The sequence below is a fragment of the Scleropages formosus genome, chromosome 13 (assembly GCF_900964775.1).
Source record: "Scleropages formosus chromosome 13, fSclFor1.1, whole genome shotgun sequence".
Lineage (NCBI taxonomy): Eukaryota > Metazoa > Chordata > Actinopteri > Osteoglossiformes > Osteoglossidae > Scleropages > Scleropages formosus.
In genome coordinates this window covers 20,977,998-20,999,629 of record NC_041818.1, presented here as the reverse complement: position 1 = coordinate 20,999,629, position 21,632 = coordinate 20,977,998, and the positions used below count along the sequence as shown (strand labels likewise).

Sequence of the window (21,632 nt, the reverse complement as noted above, 5' to 3'; positions counted from 1 at the left end):
ACAGCACGTCTGATTAAACCGCACACCGCTATTGCTCAACACCCGTCTGCCATGGTAACAGGAGAAGCCGCCAGTGCACCGCACATGCGCAAACGGAGAGACGCGCCGTCAGCTGATGCAACAAACGCCCACTATTTAAACTCACCGAGAGGAGACTTCCTGCTTCCTGCTCGTTGCCAAGGTAGCGGCAGCCGCCTCCCTCGGTTTGCACATGCGCAAAGGCAGCGCTGCGCTGTCATCTGATGCAACAGCGGCCGCTATTTAAATGGAGCGAAGGAGCGAAGTCCTGTCAGAGCGCAGCGGATCGAGTGTCAGTCACCGATGAAGAACACAGCAGCTTGTCGGGGGACACGATGGTGTACACACAGGCTCTCGTCTTCGGGAACGGTATGACGGCGCTGTCGGAGGACGGTGTAGCTGAGCTGCTCAGGAAGCTCATCCATCAGTTTACATCAAATGTTAAAAACGGAGTTGAGGACCCACGTTTGGAAGTCGGATACAAGTATAGGGCAGCAGAGAAGTTGTCAGGTGAGTTTCCTCTTAGATTAGCATGTTGTTGTTATTATTATCACTATGAGGTGTAAATTGCAAGGTTACAAATATTTTAAAATCAGCAACTTTAATTCCTAATTTTTTTAATTTAAATTACTCTGATGGCACCTTAAACTTTTTTTCTTAAATGTGTTGCTCAGTGTTAATTTTACTTTTTATCAAGACAGAAATTTGTTTATTAGGTTCCTGCTCTCTAGGTCTTGTTTTCTGTAGTGCTCATATTTGGTAACTGTCAAACAATAATAGGGTCTTTTGTCTCAGAAGTGAAAGTGAACTCCTGTGGGGCCATCATCACCTGATCAGTGCCATGTTCAAATGAATTTCTCTTCTGTGTAGATCAGTGTTTCAGTGTTAAGTATTTGATAGCAGCATGTTTGTTTGTCTGTTTACTTTAGATTTTATTTATGGTGATCTTTGTTAAAATAGTGACTGCTTTTAGTGTATTTTAGAAAAAGTCCAAGCAGCGAAAATGTAAAAAGTGAAATGAAGGGGGGGGAGGAAAAAAAAAAAAACAACTTTGTCTTTTGACAGATAGGGAGAACCTGGGCCCCATGGAGGACTTTGAGGACTCTGAGGAGATCCTTCAGGTGGAGCTGGCTAAGCGGATTGAGCTGTGCCTCTCTGATGCCAAGACTTCCCGTCTCCACTGCCGCGAACTGCACCTGCCCCGGCAGCTCACGGGCCGCATCGCCCACGACATCCTGCGGTCCTCCGCCGATGAGCCCTGCGGCCTTCGGGGGGCGCTAATCCAGGTGTTCTTGGAGAGTAAAGGGACACTGCAGCCGCTGGGCACGGTCACGCCCGACCGCAGTGTCACACCCACGTTCGAGCTCTCCGTCGTGCTCAAGGCCGACTCGGACGGCTGGCCCGCTCTGAAGCAGCTGTTTGTCACGGACAAGGTGCTGAGGCTCTGCCCCAGCTACAAACTGGTCAAAAGGAAGCTCTACTCATCCGCTAGTCCCGTCATCTGCGAATTTATTTAGAACTGCACATGTCCGGCTGTGTGGCACAGGTACACTACTAGCACAGGTGCAGGCACGGTGCATTTTCATGACGTTCTCAGGGAGACGGGGAAGAATGGCCACACGTTCCGCTGACAAAACTACTGTTACGTCGATCTATTGGAGGCAACTTTTAGTTAAGTCTAAAACTATGAAGCTGTGAAGTGAAAGAGTGGTTTGGTTGGGGAAAGGGGTTTTAGTACATGTCATTTGATGGGGGGGAATGAACACTGGATCAGTATTTCTGCAAGTGCTTAGGAAAAAGTTGTCTTTTTTTTTAACTTGTCCTTGCATGCCAGTTACTCTTATATGGATTTGTTTTTGAAGTTTTTATTTGTATGCTGGGAACACACCCTGGCTCACATGAGTCCTACTCACTCAAAACTGTTGTCCTGGTAGCCACTGGAAAACACACCACCTGTGAAGAGCTGCTGTATGTGTGTGTTGCATGTGTTTGCTCTGAGTATGAATCATTTTGGCTCAGGGCAGTATTTGTGGCTAAGCAAGCTACAGTGCCCAGCTGTGTGTAAAAAGAAAAATATGTGAATATAAAGGCAGTGCACTTTGTATAATTTAATATTTATGAAACTAAGGACATATCACTTCTGTGATAGAGGTGGGACATTAAAAGTGGTCATTTTCTCAGTATTATGAATAGTGGGGGGAAACGCAATTAAAATTGTACTCTTAAACCACACATTGTCCTGTGTTTTTGGCTTATCTTTTTTCACATTTGGTAAAGAATTCTTGACTATCAGCTTCCACTAGCCTGTAACTTAGTAAAAACCTACTTACTGAATGCATTAATTTGTTTCAAAACAGATGCATAGACATAGTAATATCTACCCGCCCATTTGTTTATTAATAGTCACTTGTCTAATGCAGGGTCATGGTGGTCTGAAGCCTATCCCAGAGGAAGGGCATACTGTGAACAGGACTCATCATAGGGTGACACAGTAAATTGGTATCTTAAAAAGGTGCATATACTGCTAACATATATTTTCGCCCTTTTTTATGTGCAAAATAATGGTGAATGATTAATAGTCCATCGTGCACAAAGGAAGGATTAATTCAATACCTAAAATGAGGTGACGCAGTGACGCCAAGTTTTGACAGAACTGCGCTTGCTCTGGCCATGTAGGGATATGACAACGTCCTTCCCCATTGGACCAAATCCCTGTCAATCAAATGCACATTTCCTGTTACACTTTCTCCCTTTCCGGTTAGCGATATGGGAATTGGGCAATTGGAGACTTTTGTGGCTTCTCTTAGCTAACGGGTCTTTCTTCATCTTAACCTAGACAGGCAGTTTGCAAAATTTATATAATGTATTTTCCAACCAGAAAGCGCGTTGTCATGCCGTTGTAGACGGACGCGGAAAGCGGACTAGCTAAGTAGCTAGGCTAGTCACACACACAGTGAGCTGTGGCAATTCAATTGAATTTTGATTTGCGACATTTTTTATACTAGTCAGCTGAAATAAAACGCTTCCTTCGCAGTTGAGGTCTCACTCTGTCCGTTTGAAGGTAAAACAGCAGAGCGAGTCCCACTTGACTTGTGTCGCACTGGGGAGTGTTGCAGTTATGAGCCGTGTAGCGCTGACTGGAACTGGAAGCCTTGGACTCGGCAGGCGCGCAGCCTGAAGTGAAGATCATGCAGAGGGAGCACGCGGACAGGCTCGTGGAACAAGCCGAAGTGTGTCTGCGCTCCGGACGCAGGAACAGGGCGCTCCGCTTGCTGCACGAAGCCCAGAAACTGTACCCCAGCAGCCGAGCTGCAGGTAACGCGCTGCAAACCGGTGCTCTGCGTTTCATGATTTGTATCCCAGAGCGGGAGACTCCTTTATTCATTGTCAGTAGCAGAGCTCGGTCACCCATTGCTGACGTCACTCTGATTCAGCCTTTGAGTGACGTCACTGATCGGTGAAGTCGATCTTTGAGGAAGGTGGAGACGCTGAGCTCCACGTGACGGGAGTTGACTGTAACGTGTAAATTGGGGAATTACCACTTCCCTTTTCTGTGAAGTTGGCAATGCATCACCTTTCCTCATCATGCTCTTCTCGCAAGGCTGACTGCGTCTTTCTTTGGACCAAAAGCACTGCAGGGTCTCAAAAGCTCCATTCATCCATTCATTTTCACTCACCACGGTTGTGATGGTCCAGAACCCATGCTTGACTGCAGGGTGATCACGCACTCATTCACTCGCTCAGGCACACAGTGAGAGCAAGTTACTTATGGGTTCACCTGAAATGTGTCTTTGAACTGTGAGAGGGAACTGGAGCACCTGGAGAAAGCACACGCAAACATGGTGTACATGCAAGTTCACGTAGTCAGAGTTGGATTCAGACCCCGAGCCCATGAGCACCAGTGCTCCCCATTGTGAAATGGTACACTAACATTCTATCCTGAATGTAGCTTTAAGGTAGGCATGAAGCAGCTTCTGACTGTGAAGTGGAATTTTCTAGGAAGACAAACCCACTGTGTGCACTACTTCATGTTTCCTGTTAGACTGGAAAACCGTGAGCCGCAGTAACGTTTCTTTGACTTTGGTTTTACTAAGGAAGCAGGTTTTGTTATTAGGAAGTGGGTCACAGTGTGTCACAGCCCTAGGGAAGGATGCTGCTGCTGCGTCATCTTGCTTTTGTAAGCGATCAAGTATTTTGACCTGCCTGCATCTGTGTCGTTCAGCTCTGATCAATGCCATTGTGAGGAATGGGAGTGCAGCTGGTGAGAGGTGGAGCCGTGACCATGAGTGGCAGGATCAAGACCCCAACGAGGAGCAGCAGGGCAGTGCCCGTGGCGGTGCAGATGGGAAAGTGTACACAGAGGAGCAGCTGCAGGGTGTGCTCAGGTACAGTGGCCCATCACACAAAGTGTCACGTCACACTGCTGGTCTGGAGGCAGTGAAATGGTTTCATGTCAGATCCAGTGTAGGTTGTTATATCCTTAACCTGCAACACTGAGTCCCAATGCACCATGTAGAGGACATACTATGCTTTTAAAATCATACCGCATGTTTTAGGGTGGGGCTTGGACAGCTTTCTATAAATATTTTAAATACATCCACAAACCTTTTTTTTTTTTTTCTGTATCTCAGGTGAATATAGGGCAGCATGTAGCAAGTAGGTTGAGGAAATGGGACTTGTATCCTAAAGGTTTTCTGTTCAAGGGCCTAGAGAATGCCTGCTGTTGTCCTTCAGAGCAGGGCACATGCTCTCAGTTGCTTCTGTAAAATTCACAACCATAAAAATGGGAATTTAATTAAAATAGCAAAATATAGCCCATCTCCCTGAGAACAGCATGACAGTGCACGATGCCTGCACTGTGCTAGTAGTGTAACTGTGCCCTACAAAGAAGCACACATGCTGTCTGAAACCGCTTGTCACGAGCGGGGTCACAGTGAACCAGAGCCTAACCCTGCAGCACAAGGCAAAAAGCTGGAAGGGGAGGGGACACACCCAGGACGGGACGCCAGTCTGTCGCAAGGCACCCCAAGCAGGACTCGAACCTCAGACCCACCAGAGAGCAGGACCCCCTCCAAGGAAAGAAAAAGTCTCTAATGTCAGGAATCTGGCCAGTGCAGCAAACTAGCATTGATTTTGAACTATGTATGAGAATGTGCAGCTTTAAATAAATGGTTGAAACATAACTTTGTTGTATTTTTGCATATGGAGCAGTTTGAGAAGGTATACAGTTAACCTGGTATCCCTGCTAAGAACAGTGCAATGAAGCATAGAGGAGTTTCCTCACAGTTTACAACACAGTGGCAGACTGAAGAGACAAAATTGAAGAACTTTGTTAATGAAGTCTCTCCTGCCTGTCCACAGAATAAAGCGGTGCAAGGACTTCTACGAGATCCTCGGTGTGTCCAAAAATGCTGACGAGGAGGACCTAAAGAAGGCGTACAGGAAGTTGGCTCTCCGATTCCACCCTGACAAGAACTTTGCCCCTGGAGCAACAGAGGCCTTCAAAGGTATCCAGCTGATCACTGGAGGAAAAGTGGAGTATCGTATGAAGATGTCTTCCTTCATGAAAGCTTTCCTTTTTGTACAGAAGACAAGGTTATGTGGCTGGAATATTTTCCCTTTCTTTCGCCCCCTTTCCCATAGCCATCGGTAATGCTTATGCTGTGCTGAGCAATCCAGAGAAGCGACAGCAGTACGATCTGTACGGGGAAGAGTCGATGGCCGAGTCCTCATCGCACCCGGGGACGCGGCCTCGCCACCGCCGGAGCTACTACCAGGATTTTCAGTCAGATATATCCCCTGAGGAGCTCTTCAATATCTTCTTCGGGGGCCGTTTTCCAACGAGTGAGTATGTGATGGGGAAGTTAGCTTTTTTCCCCTCACTGAGTTTCAGTTCTGTGAAGTTGATGTGCAGTTTCGCCCTAGGCAACATCCACGTGTACACCAACAGCGGTGCTACTTATGCACACTACTACCAGCCACGCCCACGTCACATGAACCAGCGACGGGAGGAAGAGGAGGGGGTACAGAATGACAATCACACTCAGGTAAAGAAGCTCTTGTGCACAAGTACACCTGCAAGCAAGGTTTCCTGAATTCACTTTGAGGACCGCAGAGCTCATTTTTGTACGTATTATTTTATGCAATGGAGACTCAAGGTGGCACTCTTGATTTCCTCACAGAACTCTTACACTGCCTTGCTGCCACTCCTACCTGTACTTGGGCTCATCCTGATCTCTGTGGTAACCCAGCTGATGCACACCAACCCTCCATACAGCCTCTTCTACAAACCGTAAGTGGGGGCCGGGGGCAGGGCGCACTCCAGCAAGCATCCTCCACGGAGGTCTACGCTGAACCAGCAGCTCTGTAAAAATCACGAGGCAGAACACAGCACAGCTTTGTGGACACATTTCCTGCTGTCAGTGCCTCCAGCTGGGAAAGGAATGTGTGAGGAGGTGTCAGAAGTTCTCTCTTTCTTGTTGACCTCAGCACTCCGACTCTCACCAGCGAACTCATCTCCCGACAGATAAAACGCTTGCTCTGCAAATCTAAATGACAAGCCAAAAGCGTTCACATGGCTGCAGTTCAGAGGCATCCCTAGATCCTTGGTGTGTAGGCAGAAAAAGGGAGAACTTGGAGGCAATTCCAGAGGCTCTTGCGTGTGCTGATTCGCTGCTTTTCGATTGGTTCTGGTCAGTCACGGAAACACTTAGTGCGACTCGAATGCAGATGCTGTTGTAGATTTTGTCCCAAGGCTGATACCTTCTGTGACCAATATGGCATCAAGGATTCCCCTGTTCCATCTTCAGGCTGTGCCTTTGACCGTCTGCTGTGCTCTGATGTGCAGTCTGTGTGTGTGAACTGTGCCTACCTGCGACCCCCTGCAGGACCATGGGCCTCGTGGTTTCCAGGGAGACGCAGAACCTTGGCGTGCCCTACTACGTGAGCAAAGGCTTCCAGAAGGAGTACGATGGGGCCTTATTGTGGGAGCTGGAAAAGTCCATCGAGAAGGAGTATATCGAGCTCCTGCAGAGCAGCTGCTGGAAGGAGAAACAGCAGAGTATGTCTTCTTTATGTATTTTTATTGCTTTCTGGACCACAGTGTACAACTCCAGAGCAGCTTTGCCAACAGGTTCCCAACTCAGGAATTTTAGAGGCTGACGGTGACCGCATTGTCTCAGGCTGGACACTGATAAACTGGTCAGTGATCTCCAGTTTCTCAGAGGGGTGGTTATGTGGCTATCGCATGAACTTGTCTTCCTTTCTCTAAGTTGAACTAGCACTTGTAGTTTTGCATTGGGCAGATTTGAGTAGGATGGCACAGTGGTGCAGCGGGACAGTGTTGGTGCCTCACAGCTCCTGTTCTGTGGGTTCGGTTGTGTGTTTGAACCTGGCTCAGTCTGTCTGGAGTTTGCATGTTCTCGTGGTATTCACCTGGGTTTCCTCCAGGTGCTCTGGTTTCCTCCCACATTCCTAAGATGTGTTTTAGGTAAACTGGTGCCTTTTAATTGCCCCGCGTGCGTGCCCGTACACGCACATGCGTGCGCACAATTGCCCTGTGATGGACAGGTATCTCCTCCAGGGTGTACCCTGCCTCACACCCTGTTTCCAGGATATGCCCTGGACCACTGGACCAGCAGTTACTGATAACAGATTGACGGATGTCTGTCTTTCCTCACTCAGAGTCAGACCTTGCCAACCTGGGTCAGCTGTATCGCGACGAGCGGCTCAAGCAGAAGGCGGAATCCATGAAGCTGGACAGCTGCGACAAGCTGCACCGCCTGGTGGGCCGACAGAGGGGCGAGTGAGCTGGTGGGATTCTGACATGACCTCCTGGGATTTTATAATAATTTAATCCGGTCCTTGTTTTTGCACTTTGTAAGTCTTCTAGATGGCCTGCAGCCAGTGCCCTAGTGAAGTTTTTACGTTTACATTTTTATTTATTTGTGTTCACTTGCATAGGTGAGCACGAGCTTTCAGTCCTCAGAGCTGCTGATTTTGGTGTGAAGAATGTCACCCTTTTGGGCTGAAGACCACAAAACATGGAAAAGCCTCTTTAAACTTCCTTACATTAAGGACAGGGGTCACAGTTTGTTTTGTACATGTTGTGGTCAGGTGCCGTTTTTGGCTGCTGTGCTGTGTTACAATTCCTGCAGGAGAACCATTATCCAAATGCAAATTTTGGCAGAGGCTGTAAGGTTCATTAGAAGATGTTAAATTAGCAGATGAACCGTAAGATCTGGCAGCTGTGTGTCAAGGCAGAGAGCCAATGCCCTGACAGACATCCAACACAGGTACTTAACACAGATACACACATATATACACATCCTTGTTACTGATGTGTAATGTATTTATATAGTGTATCTGTATTTGTCTGTTCTCCTGAAACTGTCATTTCAGGAGTGCAGCACAACTCATAGTGAAATTGTGTTTCTCTTGAAATCTGACTCAGAGCCATTCTGTCTGCAAGCCACATGATAGTTATCACTGAAGGTCTTTTCAGCTCATTGGAGGTTCCATATTTTTAGTTTAACAGAACTCTGATGGTTGACATCAAATTGTGCACTTTTATACTTTTTTGAAGGACAGACTGACACACTGAGCCAATGCAGTATACGGCATTTCTTGCTGCTCCCCCTTTATTAGTCCTACAGATGGACAAACTCAATTTTTGCATGTTGGGTGGGGGTGCAGCCCATCCAGTCACCTCCTACCACAGGGTTTTATCACATGCCAAGTTTCTGCATCAGAGGTCACTAGCAGCTACATGGGTACTTTGTTTGGAATTACAATTACTGTGAGAGAAAATTGGCACATTCTGCAGCATATCTCCAACATCCTTTACCTGTTTTGTGTTTGTAATTTTATTTCCAAGATGTTTTCCTTTCTAGCTTCTCATCAGTCTCATACAGAAGCCTACCACATTTGAATTGAATATGATTAAAAATTGTACTCCCTAATGGCACTAATATCTTTGTTAGTTTAATAAAACTTACAGTATACTTTTGTAGTGTTTGTATTTGTGCAGAATTGAAATAAGAGGGGACCCACTCTGCTCTTTCATCCTGTCCAGCTCTCTCTTTCTGGGCTGCAGTGGAAAGATACCAGACGGCCTGTCATTTGTTTCAGTTATTGCTTGGTGAAAAGCCTTTTCCCCATCTAGTCAGACAATTTTAGGACTATTCCACCTCTTTCATCCAGCCACTGATTTGAAGCGTTAATGTGTTGGAGTGCTGGGGGACTGAAAGAGGGGCAGATTCATGGTTTCTGAGGGAAACTGCCCCCCTTATCCTTTATTTTGAATACCAGCATTGCAAACTGTTTTCCATTTATTCCTCTCTCATTTGCCTGCCCCCCCCCCCCCCATAACCAAATGATGTCTTCATGCAGAAGGAAGACCCCTGCACACGGGGACATTTCCCCATTATCTGCTTCGAGTAAAGGACAGTCATCTGTGGTTGTTTTTTATTAAACATACTATACATTTTTTTTTTTAGAAAAGCACAATCTGTACACAGATCTGTACACACATGTTCACACAAGCATTTTTGTTAGATTTGCTGCCTATTAACCTCCTGTGGAAAGACTCCACAAACATGCCTTTTGACTCATTTAGATTACGTCACAGTTCTTGTTTATCCGAAAGTACAATGGTACATTCAGCAGAAAGGAGGCTTACAAATACCAGAGAGAAAGTCTGTTTTGTGTTTCAGTCCAGGATCTCTCTGCTCACATTCCTGTGAAGATCTTGGCAAGTCAGTTGTGCTCCACCAGCTAGTCTCCTCTTGCCCTATTTCCACATTTGCTGCTTTTTCATTTCTTCATCTTGAGGTCAGCTTCAATGGCACAGCGGCGCCCCCTAGTGCCGCCATCCTGCAGAAGAGAACAGTAGCATTGACTCCAGGAACAAATGAACATGAAGAATTTCTTACAAACTAAGAAACATGAGAAAATGACAAGCTACACAGCTGAACACTTCATTTGGTCTCACACAACCAAACTCAGTTATCATACACTTACAGCCACGCACACACTTCACTAATGAACTCGGGGGTGGGGGGCGGAAGAAAAAAACTTAAGTACAACAGTTCAGTACAAGTGAAATGTCTACACTTGGTGGACATTTCTGTTTTCACAAGGTAATCAGTTAAGTTTGATCAGGAAATTTGCCACTATGTCTACCCAGCTCTTCTGCAGCAGTTCCCTGAGATGTAGGATGTGTTTGTTGCTTCCCCTCTTCTCTCCACTTCATCCCGTTACAGGTGTTGCCCAGGTGTCCGAGTACTCAAACTTTTGACTGCTACTGTATGTAGTGTATGTCACCTGTCTACCTCTCCTGTTCCCATGTGTCTATCTGCTCATGACCTGTACTTCATGCTTTCTGCATGTTACCATCTAACATCTGAACTGTCAGTGTAAGACTAGGCAACCAATCTGTGACTGACATCCTTTTCTAGTCAGACTCTGCCAAGCAGGACCTCTGCAGAAGGCTGTCTGCTGGTGACCAAGACTCAAGTAGTACACATGCACAGTAGAACTTAACTGAGGGAAAGTGAGTCTTAAGTCATACATTGGTGATATGTGTCTACTGTCATTGTGGTGAGGAAAAGTGTTTGTTTTAACGGCCGAAGCACCGGAGCGTTGTGTCTGCAGGGTCTCGCCTCCCTCCACACCACTTCTGGTCTCTATGCTGTGATGTCTAGGTGACGAAGCTCACCATGCATCAGTGTTGTGAAACAATTTTACATTACTATTGCGGTGCCTATTGCACAAAACCAGATTTTGACCAAAAACATAACCTTTGATGCTTAAGGGCGTGCGCGCGCACGCACACACACACACACACACACACACACACACACACACGCGTCTCCTCATCCCACAGGGGCCAGAAGAGAGCAGATGGTGCTAGACTGCACTTTAGTGTGTGCATCAAAATTCCTACAATACAAATATTTCACAAACCCTAATGAAAGGAATAACTAAAACAACAAAGAAGAAGGCACAGAAACAATCTTGCAGCTACCGTGTGTGTGTGTAGGTGAGCAAAGCACAGAAGCTGCAATGTGTGAATTTTTGCGCAGCCCAGTGAGCTGTAGACTGGGTACTTACAAAGAGAGAGAGAAGGAAAGCAGGAGAGCCCATGGGGACACAGTCCTGGGAGAGGACAAACGATACAGTGAGAGAAAAGCCTTACACACACAGACACACAAAGCAGAAAGAAAGAAAAACTAGGCACACATACAAACCACTACATTAGCATCACTTTAGAACAAACATCTCCCACGAGACAAGCTGCAGTCTAACGTTTGTTTGTTTGTGTGTGTGTGTGTGTGTGTGTGTGTGTGTGTGTGTGTATGCACACATGCATTCACAAAGACACACAAATGCAGTGAAAATGGCATCTAGAACAAGTAATGAAATTCAAAAGGAAATGTAGAACATGCAATAAGAGCAAGGAGAAAACATGGACTTGTGCCATCATTTATGTTTTTGAACTTCCAGCTGATTCAGTTTTTCAGTTTGATTCAGAGAATTTAACCTGTAAAAGTGTTTATTGATAGTGGTAAATGTAGAGTTGCAGTAATTCGTAAAGAGCAGTGTGGTAGCAGAGTGGGAAATACTGGTGCCTCATAGCTCTTGGGCTGTGCAGGTGGAAGTTGGGTTGAATCTCAGTCTGTGTGGTGTGTGCATGTTCTTCTACTGCTTCTGTTCCTCATGTCCCCTCAAGGCAGGAGGTAGGAGTAGCCTGGCACATGTCTTACTCTTCCTATAGTCCTCTGGACCAACGCAACCCCACACTGGACAAGTGCTTGATGAAATTGAAAGAGAAAAATGTACAGTTCATCTGAATAGGGCAATGTGCACATTTAATGTTTTTGCATGGGATGTATGACAAAGGCAACACCTCCAGGTTAGTCCAGACAAATGAAGATTTAATCTCATTTGTCTCCAGTTTATTTAAATCCTTTGAGCAGAGTGCCACGGCTGCCTTCGTTCATTTGTACTTCAGATGTCTAAAAGGCCAGCCTATTAATAGTCAAATCAAATGTTTACGCAGCTCCTCTTCATTCACACCGGAAGTCACAAGTTAATACATTTCCAGTTTCTCAAGGATTACATGTGAAAGGAGCCATAGCTCAAAATTTACAGGTTTTAGCCATTTCAGAAGGTAAAATGACAGATTACCAGATCTGATTGCTTCCTTTCGCTGTATAACTTCACATTACAATGCAGAAGTAATTAATGATAAGACAGTGCACTTGAACAGTCCTAATTGTCCATAGGACATGCTGTAGACAAGAGGGTGTACAAGGTTACTGTACTGTGGTCTGCAGCAGGTCTTTTAGATTAATCCTGTAACAGAATCAGTAGCTGGATTACATCCAAGTTATTTTTGATAATTAAGCCTCATGTAAAGGTGATAGGGGGTGCGGTGGCACAGCTGGCTTGGTTGGGGCCTGTTCTCTGGTGGGTCTGGGATTCGAGTCCTGCTTGGGGTGCCTTGCAATGGACTAGTGTGTCGTCTGGGGTGTGTCCCCTCCCCCTCCAGCCCTGGTTAGGCTCCGGCTTGCCACAACCCTACTCGGGATGAGCGGCTTCACACTGTGCGTTAAGGTATTGTCGGGAACAGTGAGGGTGGGAAAAGTGGGTGTAATTCAGTGGTCTCTCTTCCTTGCACAGGATGCTTCTCTCTTCATTCACACAGTTCCAGGTCACACTGGGAGCCAAAGCTCAAGATGAAAAAGCAAAAGCAGAACACAGACTACTTCACAGCGTCTGTGTGTCAGAGTGAATATGTATGTCTGCATGTAAATCTGGCATTTGTATAGAGTCTGTCTTTTGTCAAGACCATGCGAATGCATACACAGATACACTACAACGCATTATAGAACGTATGCGATCGAGTCACAACTGTGAGATGACCATATAACCATGCCAACAACTGGGAGGGAGGAATGCATGTTGAGCGCTTGGCCAGATGCATCGTGGGATGAGCTGAGCAGCCCAGGCCAGCACTCCACGTACAAAAAGCACTCTGACACTCGGGATGAAAGAAGCTGCACATCCAAGCAGCAGCTCATGCTTGTGATGGATGCATGCGTGTGAACATGAGGATTCACTAGGCGAAAACATGCAAGTGATCACGCTACTGCTCACACAAAGAGCTCATCCTGTCTGCACTGAACTGGCACTGGCCTCTTCTCGTGCTGCCGCCACCTCACTTGGATGCACTGTATCACCTTCTCCTTGTCATTCACTACCAGCAGTTCATGGAACCCCAGTAGAATTCATTCTAGCTAACTGCTGACATTGCACCGAAGGTGTTGTGTAGGCAGGAAGTTGACTCACCTGTTCCAGGTGTGAATCAACTGCTAATTGCAGGGAAACCAGCAGGCCCTACATTCCTGAAGGACTGGCAATATCCATCCTTAATCTAAACCCTAAACCCCTCATAGAGGTTGCTGTGGTACTGCTCTGTCCCTTGCTCATCTCCCCCTTCGCCACACCCCACTGCCCCCCTACCTTCTCGGAGGAGTCCTGTCGGCGTGCTGTCTCTCGGCCTCGAAGGCTCTTGGCGCTGATTCCAGACTCAGACGTCTGCATGATGAGCTGTGTAGCGAGGAATTGCTGGATCTGTTCCAGGACATCACGTTGCATCTCCAGGGCCATGTGGTAGACGTCATGGTCCGAACTGTTGTACATCACCGCATTCTGGAACATCAGCATGATGTCGCGCTGGAATTCTGCCGTGGTGCGGATAACACCAGACTCGATGTTCTTCTTGATGACCGACAGATCCATGGGTCTGAAAGGACAAATTCAGAACAGAAGGACGTTGGAATGAAGGATGAAAAACTGAAGACATCTAGAGGGAAAGTTGCTCCTGAACAGACTGAACCAGCCATATCCCCTTGATTTATTTTATTATTATTAACTAGTATTCACCTAACTCATTTGTCCAAGGTAACTAACAATGTTAAGTACACAAAACAACCTACAATCATTCACCCATTTATACGTCAGAGCAATAAAAAACTCACACATATCCCTGTTACACAATTTAGAATCACCACTACATATGAAAGAAATGTCTTTGGACTGTGGGGGAAAAAAACCTCCACACAAACCAAGCCGGATGCAAGCCCATGTCCAAATTATGAAGCCCCAGTGCTAACTGCCTGACTCAAAAGATGTCCCAAAAAAGAAACTGGGACTCACCTGTGTACAATACTGTGATACCCAGGGGCTATATCATCTGACACTGGCTGCAGGAACACACTGGCGTATCTATAATAGAACATAATTAATCCATAAATTCATAAATCATTAAATGCACCCTTCCATGCTGGTAACATTCAATTGACATTTTGCGTCCAGTGACCTCGGTGGCAGCAGTAAGCCCCGTTATTGGCAACACTAAAGCTCACACACAAGAAGGGCAGAAGTGCTGACCTGTGATTGGCTGCTGCTCGCCACACAAGCATGATGGCTTTCTTCCAGATCTTTTGTGCCTGGAGGGCCTCCTGGTCCTCACTAGACATGGAGCTAAGGAAAGCACAATAAGAAGAGTTCAGCAGATGGCGGCAGAGGCTGAGAGGAGCCTTCCTGGCACAGGTGGGACTCTACCTAGGTCTCTATTGCAGCCACGAACTCTACCACTCACGAGACTCACAACTGTGACGAGGCTGGGCTGCTGGGGACCGAGTCAGCGCTGGTATAGCGGTGCAAGGAGGAAGCGTGGAGGCTGTAGCCATCCTCGCTCTCGCTGGCTGCCGGTTCCAGTTCTGACAAGTAGGCCCCGTCCCCCTCAGCTTCTGCCTCGCCATCAGCACCATCCTGTTCCCCGGGCTCCTTCAGCTCAGAGACACTGCCCTCCTCGCCATCGCTTCCACCGTCCTCCTCCTTTACCTCCTGCATCTGGTGGGAGGGAGAGGGTGGGATGTAGGGGAACATCTCCTTCTGAACACCTTTTCAGCCCAGGCTCATCAGTGCTTCAACAAGGAGGCACAAGGGGAGGGGATACCTTGGTGTCTTTCCCAGACACGGAACTGTCCTCAGAGTCTGGAACAGAAACAGGGAGAGAATTAGGTGGAAACCATGGAGAACATGTGCTGCTGGAGGAAGGGCCTGCACACACCTACACAGGGGGCATCAGGCTCCTGCTGCGTCCACTCTTCCACTTCAATTTTAACTGTGTGGCTGGGGGTGCCCCCATCTTCCTGGCCTTCCTGGACAACCACACAGTCCTGGGTGTCAGGCTGCAAGCCCAAGTTCTGGGTGCTGATCATGTTCTGGCTCTGTGCACCATCAGGGTCTGCGGGCAGCAACGGCGCAGATTCAAGACAGGCAGAAGCATCAGTCTCGAGGGAGGTAGAGAGGACAGCTTCCTCTTCAGGCCCAGGCTCTCCACTTGTGTCTTCAGGCAACTCTGTCTCTGCTTCAGTGGCCCTGAGTGCTGGCGAGGGGCCCACTGAAGTGGAGACAGGGGTTGTGTGCTCAGCAGAGACCGCTGGGTCAATGGGGGTGGATTCAATGGCTTTGAAGGCCTCTGACTCCCAGGGTTCCGCGAGGGCGTGGGCAGCGGCGGCCTCCTCACACAAGCACAAGGCTGCCTCCACCGCTGCAGCATCTAGGGCCTCCGATGAGTCATCTACCTGAAGGAAGGATGAACACCATCTCCGTACAGCTACACCTTACGCACTTTGCAGGTAAAATCAAAACCTTGTGTGTCTTAATTAGTACCTTCTCCTCAATGATGGCTATGATGTCCCCCACCGTCTCTAGGTCTAGATCATCCTCCATGTAGGACACAGTCACCAACTCCTCCTCTGGCAGCTCCTCCACCTTCTCCTCCTCTGGCAGGGGACTGGCTGAAGCCTCCATCTCCACAGCCACATCTCCACCTATACACCCAGATGTGCAGATGGAAGCTAAAAGTTACTCACTAGCAGAGGGTCATGACAACCTCTTACAGTCACAGACTTGCATACATACACCACAGCTCAAGACAGAACCTACTCTCCAGCAATGCAAAGACCTGCACAAAATACACACAGCCACCAAGTGGGGGTATAAGTTAGGTGAGACCTGAGTTGAGTGTGGAGGAGTCATCTGGTGCTGCGGGCTCTGCTTCAGAGGATGGGGCACTGGAGAGGTCATTGGTTGACATTGAGTCCTGAGTGACAGCGCACTGGGGAGTAGGACCTGCCTCCAGCAGGTGGGACAGCATTGGAGCACCTAGGAGGTTTTCAGCATATTCTAACATCACAAGAAGCCAAAACTGCTCCATTATAACCTCATAAAACAGATGAACCTGTAGACTAGCTCCTAAACACGTTTGGAAATGTATGCTAATCAGTTACCATACTTTAAACACCCAGTTTAAAAACTGTGGTTATAAATCTACACATTACTAAAGAGCAAAGAAACAGTAGTCAAAAATCAAGAAAAACTATTTGTATGGCTACTGTGAATCAATTACCATTGGATGCTGAAGACTGAGGGACCACCGCAGCCACAAATTGAGAGTCTGACCTCTGCGGTCCATTTGTGAGACCTGTGGTGGCTTCCCCGTCTCCCACCTGAAACACCAACCCAGGCTCATGTCATCTTTCACCATGAAAGGTTACACATGTCCTCTTTTGGACACTGTGCTCATTGAGCCATCTGGTCCTCACCCAACGGGTGCTGGCAGACAATAGGCTGCCCTTCTTCAGCAGCTCGGAGAGCAAGGGTGAGGGTGGTGGCGTCCCCTTCTGATTTAGGAGCTTCTTCTGTGGTGAATCCTCCACAGCATTCCCCATGCTGGCCTCCACAGCTACAGGACCCGGCACTTCTGGCAATGGTGCAAAAACCATCGTCCCTGGGGTCTTGGGTTGAAGAAGAGCAGATTAACCGTTTTCCTCAGATGATCCAGAATGTTCATCCATAGTCGGGTGGTGTGAGAATACTCACTGTGGGTGTGGAGCTCTGATCCTCAGGTGTCTGGTGTCTGTCTGTGGCTGGACCCTCAATGGCAGGTGAACCCACTCCGATGGGGGAACGCACCGTCACGCTGGGCACTCTCTTGGGGGTGTTCTTTGCTGCCTGCCGCGCTGAGAGCAGTTAGGGAGAAGATTGTGACAAATGTACTGGAACTCAACTGCCTGCAGAGTTATTCAGGGCTGTTTAGATGACACAATGGACAGAAAGGAGTGTAAAGTACCCTGATAAGCAGCATCTGTAGCCTTTCTCTTCTGCTCAGCTTCTTCCTCATCTTGCTTCCTCTTCCTGCCAAAAAAGGCCATTTTAAAAATGAAAGACTGTCAGAAAATGTACACATCCAAGGGCTATCATCACACTCTCAAAATTGCTCAAAAATACAACCATATCAAGATCAGTAAATCAACACACAAACAAAAACAGGGGACCTCAAACCTTAGAAAGGAAAATGGGAACACAGGACAGGAATGCAGCCAATGCAGACAGACAAACTCAAAATTTATCTTACTGAACAATTTCCCCCCAGAGCTCTTCCAATTTACTGTCCAGCTGCCCAGCTTGAATCATCTCTGCTTCCTTCTTCAGCTTCCTACGAACACAGCAGCAGTCGAAAATTGGACAACTGGTAGCATTTGTAACACACCTTTTTCCCCCCTTCTCATGACAAAGTCAGAATGAAAGAGAGCCACGGGCTAAACACAGTGGAGAGCGCTCAGCTTATGCTGGCACCGTTGCCTATTGAGCAATGGCATTTTGTTTTGGACCCAGATGACCTCACACTTTAGGATGCTGATGTTCTAATTACAAAAGGAGGTTGCCAAATGGTTCCCACAAGATCTTTGCTAATTTAGTGCAAAAACAGCCAGGTTTATGCAAGCAAGTCCATTCTGTATACCTGTATCTCTCCTGAGTTTCCCTCAGAAGCTTCTTCAGTTCCTCGATCCTCTCTGCAGTAAGCCTGCGCACAATAACATCTTCCACAGTCTCCACTACCTCCCCCTTCTCGCCGCGCTTCCGCCTGCAGGGCAATATGAGATGTGTGTTTCACAGGGGGACTCAGATAGGCAGCACTGCCCACACGAGCACCTAGCAACAGTCTAAATAATGCACAGAAATCTCACCTGTGCCTCCACATGCAAGCTGCTCTTAAATGGGACAATATTTTCACACACATCAACATTTTCCTATGGTGCTGGAGGAAAAAGGTCAATACTCACTTTGGAGCCTCTGTCGTCTCCAGTAGCTCAGAGTATTGGGAGGCACAGTGCTGCAGGAGGCAGAGAAAGTTAATAAACGTATGTGAATGAGAGTGTGTTTTACCAGGACTATGAATAAAATGTTTCACTTTCCACTGAGAAGCCATGGGCAAGTCACATAGCAATTTGAGAAAAGAATAAAGTACTAGGACACAAGGGACATGCTTTGCAATATGTGCATGTCCTCAGTGTGCATACATGACATTAAATATGTCACGGGGCGGCATGGTGGCCCAGCGAGTAGCGCTGCTCTCTCATAGCACCTGGGTGGTGTGAGAGAACGTGGGTTTGATCCCCACTCAGTCTGTGTGGAGTTTGCATGTTCTCCCTGTGTCTGTGTGGGTTTACTCCGGGTGCTCCGGTTTCCCCCCATGGTCCAAAGACATGCTGTTCAGGTTCCCCCATAGTGTGTGAGTGACAGAGAGTGGGTATTCGACTGATGTATAGATTAGTGACCCATTGCAAATAGCGTATCTAGTAGTGTAAATCATTTTGGTGAATAAGGTGTTTGGGCTGGTAACACTACGTAGTATCCATTGTAAGTGTCTTTGGAGAAAAGCGTCTGCTAAAATAAATGTAATAAACAGATCTCTTCCAATTGCTTGTGTATATACACTTTACAATGATCCTTCTTAAGCCATCCTAATTCATTCCTGAAAATGACCAAATACTGAAAATCCAGACAGTAAAATTACTTAACCCAAAATAAATGTTATTAACCCATTATTTTCCAGGGGAAAGGAAAAAAAAAAAAATCTAATTTGCCCAACATCCATCCCAAATTCAGGCCAAAATGTTCTTAAATTACACCTATTGTCATAAGTAAAAACCTGTACAAGAAGTTAGAACACAGCAACAATTAATAGTTTTATTCAATATTGCCTGTAAAGATTTTCTGAGTCTCATACCTAGTTGTGGTAGCATGCAAAGGCCTGTTTATAAAATGCTTGGACCTGCATCAAAAGTGTTTAATTCTACATTTGGAACAGTATTAAGAACAAAGAAGTTTGTTTGGATTTCATTATATTGAAGGTTTTTTCTAACACTATGCAATACATTTAGAAATTAGTTGATGTATTATTTTAAAGTTCTTAGATTTTAAAGTTTAGGTCTACAGGGTAAAAGAACTGATTGCAGAAATTTAATTTTCATTGAGATTTTAGTGTATATAGAAATAAAATTAAAAATAATGATTTCATAAAATTCCTGACAGTGTACGTGAACTGGATTTAAGACGACAGCTAAATTATACACTTAAATGAATTCTAAGCAAATTAAAGCGCGCTGCTGCAAAACAGTTCCAAGCACAAACTCATGAGTATACACATGAGACCCTAGACTGCCAGAACACAAGAGAGCATAGATATGCAGATCCCACAATGCAGTGTATGGTTTATATAGTGCTAAACAATGAACTTTACAATAATTTACTAATACACACAGGAACATACTCTTAATGAATCAATTGAGGGTAAGTATCTTGATCAACAGTACTAGAGCAGATGCAGGGATCTGAAGCAAAGGATTACAAGGAAACAGGCCAGAACGTTACGTGATGCCCTTTGTTAGTTGTCTGTCTCACTAACCACTTCACTCCACTGTAGTACTGGCTCCTATGCAACATAATTCATTGACTCCACACATTGAGCTCGTACCTTCTGGGAAAACCAGTCAGGTGGTCGTCCTGGCTCCGAGAAGGGCTTTATGGCTCTGCTGACAGACACCCTATGAAAAAACAGTAACAGGTTAATTTAGCATGCTACAGGAAGTTCTTTAGCACAACCAAGGGACAAGCGCCCGAGTATGGCGAGAGAGGAGTTGGCGAGAGATCCAGGCAGAAAAATTTACCAATCACATTTACATTTAATAAACACAAATAAAAAAAAAACAGAGAGACAAGAAGCGTGAACAGAGTGAAGATGAGGGACCATGATGACAAAGACTTGTAAACAAAACCAAAAAACACATATTTACATGTATGCATTTCGTAAAACTCAATGTAAACAAAAGTGCATCACACAATGAATAAATGATTTATTCATTTAGCTAACACTTTTCTCCAAAGCGACTAACAAAGATAAGGGACCTACAATAATGTAGTCATTTATACAGCTGGCTAACTTTACTGGATTTTTAGGCAATTTAGGATAAGTACCTTGCTCAAGGACACTCGGGCTGGAGGTGGGATTTAAACTAGCAACCTTTGGAGGAAAAAGGCAGCTGCCTTAACCACTACATTACCAGCTGCCCCAATCAGTGACAGCATCAGTGTGAAAGGCCAAGTGAACGGAAGTTGGCTGTTGTGTGTGTGTGGCGGCAAGATGATGATGATCCAGCTCCGTTTCTCACCAGTTCTGGTCCCCGCTCCTCATGACAGAGGAGGCCAGGCAGAGCTTCTCCCTCACAGACCACGGCTCCGTTGGACCCAGGGCCAGCATCTTGTGCTCTTCGAACACAGACAGAGAGAGAAGAGTGAACAGAGTGACTAGGGGAGCATGGCATGACGACACAGACTTGTGAACAAAACAAAAAACAACATGTGTTTTCATGTATGTATTTTTTGTACAACTCGATGTAAACAAAAGTGCATCCCAGCAAAGAAGGCTAGACCGTACCGTACGTAAGCAACTGAACTTCAACTTGGAAAAAGAGCACAAAAGGATTTACTGTGGACACCGGCATGAGGAGACTTGTCTTGTTTTCTCAAAAATACTCCCATAGCACAGCGAATAAGTAACCCAGCTCAGCTAAACAAATGTTTTCATTCGTCGAGCCTCTGAAACAAAGAAAGTGCTCTACGGTGTTGCACAGACCCCGAACTCCAGGACCGGAGGCGGTTAGCTTAGCAACCTCACACAATTTAGTGACAATAGCTACTGCTAAGTCTTCAACTTCTACTTTCCAGCATCCCCTAAAAAAACCATTTCTAGAAACTGTGAATTAATCATATTAAAGGTAGTAATACTGATTTCAACTCGCTTATAATTCAATAACCTTTTAGCAAAAAACATATTAATTGCCAGAGGGGAAATACTTACTTCCAACCCCGCTCGCCATTTTGCTGTTAGTGAATATCATCTTCCGGCGGCCTACTTTAACACTTCCGGTCTCCGACACTATGCGTGTATAAAAGAGTCTGTGGAGGACATGTAAGTATTAGGGGGATTAGCTCAAATGGTAGAGCGCTCGCTTAGCATGCGAGAGGTAGCGGGATCGATGCCCGCATCCTCCACTTTTCTCCTGTTCTGACACAGAAAAGCACAAATGTATATATTCTACAGAAACAAATGTTTTCATTAATAACAAAAACTTATTGCCGGCTTTTAAAAAATTACTAAAGCACTTTCTGTTGTGATTAATGCAGTCGCGTTA

At 46.2% G+C, this 21,632-nt stretch overlaps 3 protein-coding genes and 1 non-coding gene across 5 annotated transcripts; 3 read left to right on the top strand and 1 right to left on the bottom strand.

Annotated features, from left to right (window-relative positions):
- The first annotated feature begins 267 nt into the window (after positions 1 to 267).
- Positions 268 to 2,248, top strand: LOC108923016 (DNA damage-inducible transcript 4-like protein). The gene is made up of 2 exons (XM_018733463.2): positions 268 to 528; positions 1,084 to 2,248. The coding sequence occupies exons 1-2, from the start codon at positions 354 to 356 to the stop codon at positions 1,533 to 1,535; spliced, it is 627 nt and encodes a 208-aa protein (XP_018588979.1). The 5' UTR covers positions 268 to 353; the 3' UTR covers positions 1,536 to 2,248.
- A 518-nt stretch (positions 2,249 to 2,766) lies between these two features.
- LOC108922872 (dnaJ homolog subfamily C member 18-like) lies at positions 2,767 to 8,978 on the top strand. The gene is made up of 8 exons (XM_018733279.2): positions 2,767 to 3,333; positions 4,241 to 4,403; positions 5,380 to 5,525; positions 5,662 to 5,862; positions 5,944 to 6,065; positions 6,201 to 6,310; positions 6,906 to 7,078; positions 7,702 to 8,978. Exons 1-8 carry the CDS (start codon positions 3,207 to 3,209, stop codon positions 7,824 to 7,826), a joined length of 1,167 nt encoding a protein of 388 aa, XP_018588795.1. The 5' UTR covers positions 2,767 to 3,206; the 3' UTR covers positions 7,827 to 8,978.
- Positions 8,979 to 9,418: 440 nt separating this feature from the next.
- On the bottom strand, positions 9,419 to 21,373 carry brd8b (bromodomain containing 8b). Of its 2 annotated transcripts, XM_018733229.2 has the most exons (20): positions 21,299 to 21,373; positions 20,610 to 20,706; positions 19,916 to 19,985; positions 18,222 to 18,271; positions 17,900 to 18,022; positions 17,513 to 17,593; positions 17,228 to 17,292; positions 16,978 to 17,117; positions 16,701 to 16,892; positions 16,505 to 16,604; positions 16,111 to 16,260; positions 15,766 to 15,926; positions 15,161 to 15,677; positions 15,047 to 15,084; positions 14,696 to 14,940; positions 14,476 to 14,568; positions 14,242 to 14,310; positions 13,546 to 13,828; positions 11,131 to 11,175; positions 9,419 to 9,891 (listed from the first exon to the last, which is right to left on the bottom strand). In XM_018733229.2, the coding sequence occupies exons 1-20, from the start codon at positions 21,336 to 21,338 to the stop codon at positions 9,832 to 9,834; spliced, it is 2,619 nt and encodes an 872-aa protein (XP_018588745.1). In that variant the 5' UTR covers positions 21,339 to 21,373; the 3' UTR covers positions 9,419 to 9,831. The 2 variants fall into 2 exon arrangements, with proteins under 2 accessions (XP_018588745.1, XP_018588746.1); XM_018733230.2 differs by lacking the exon at positions 11,131 to 11,175.
- Positions 21,374 to 21,419: 46 nt separating this feature from the next.
- On the top strand, positions 21,420 to 21,492 carry trnaa-agc (transfer RNA alanine (anticodon AGC)). The gene has a single exon. It is a non-coding gene; the product is annotated as a tRNA-Ala (tRNA).
- Positions 21,493 to 21,632: the final 140 nt, after the last annotated feature.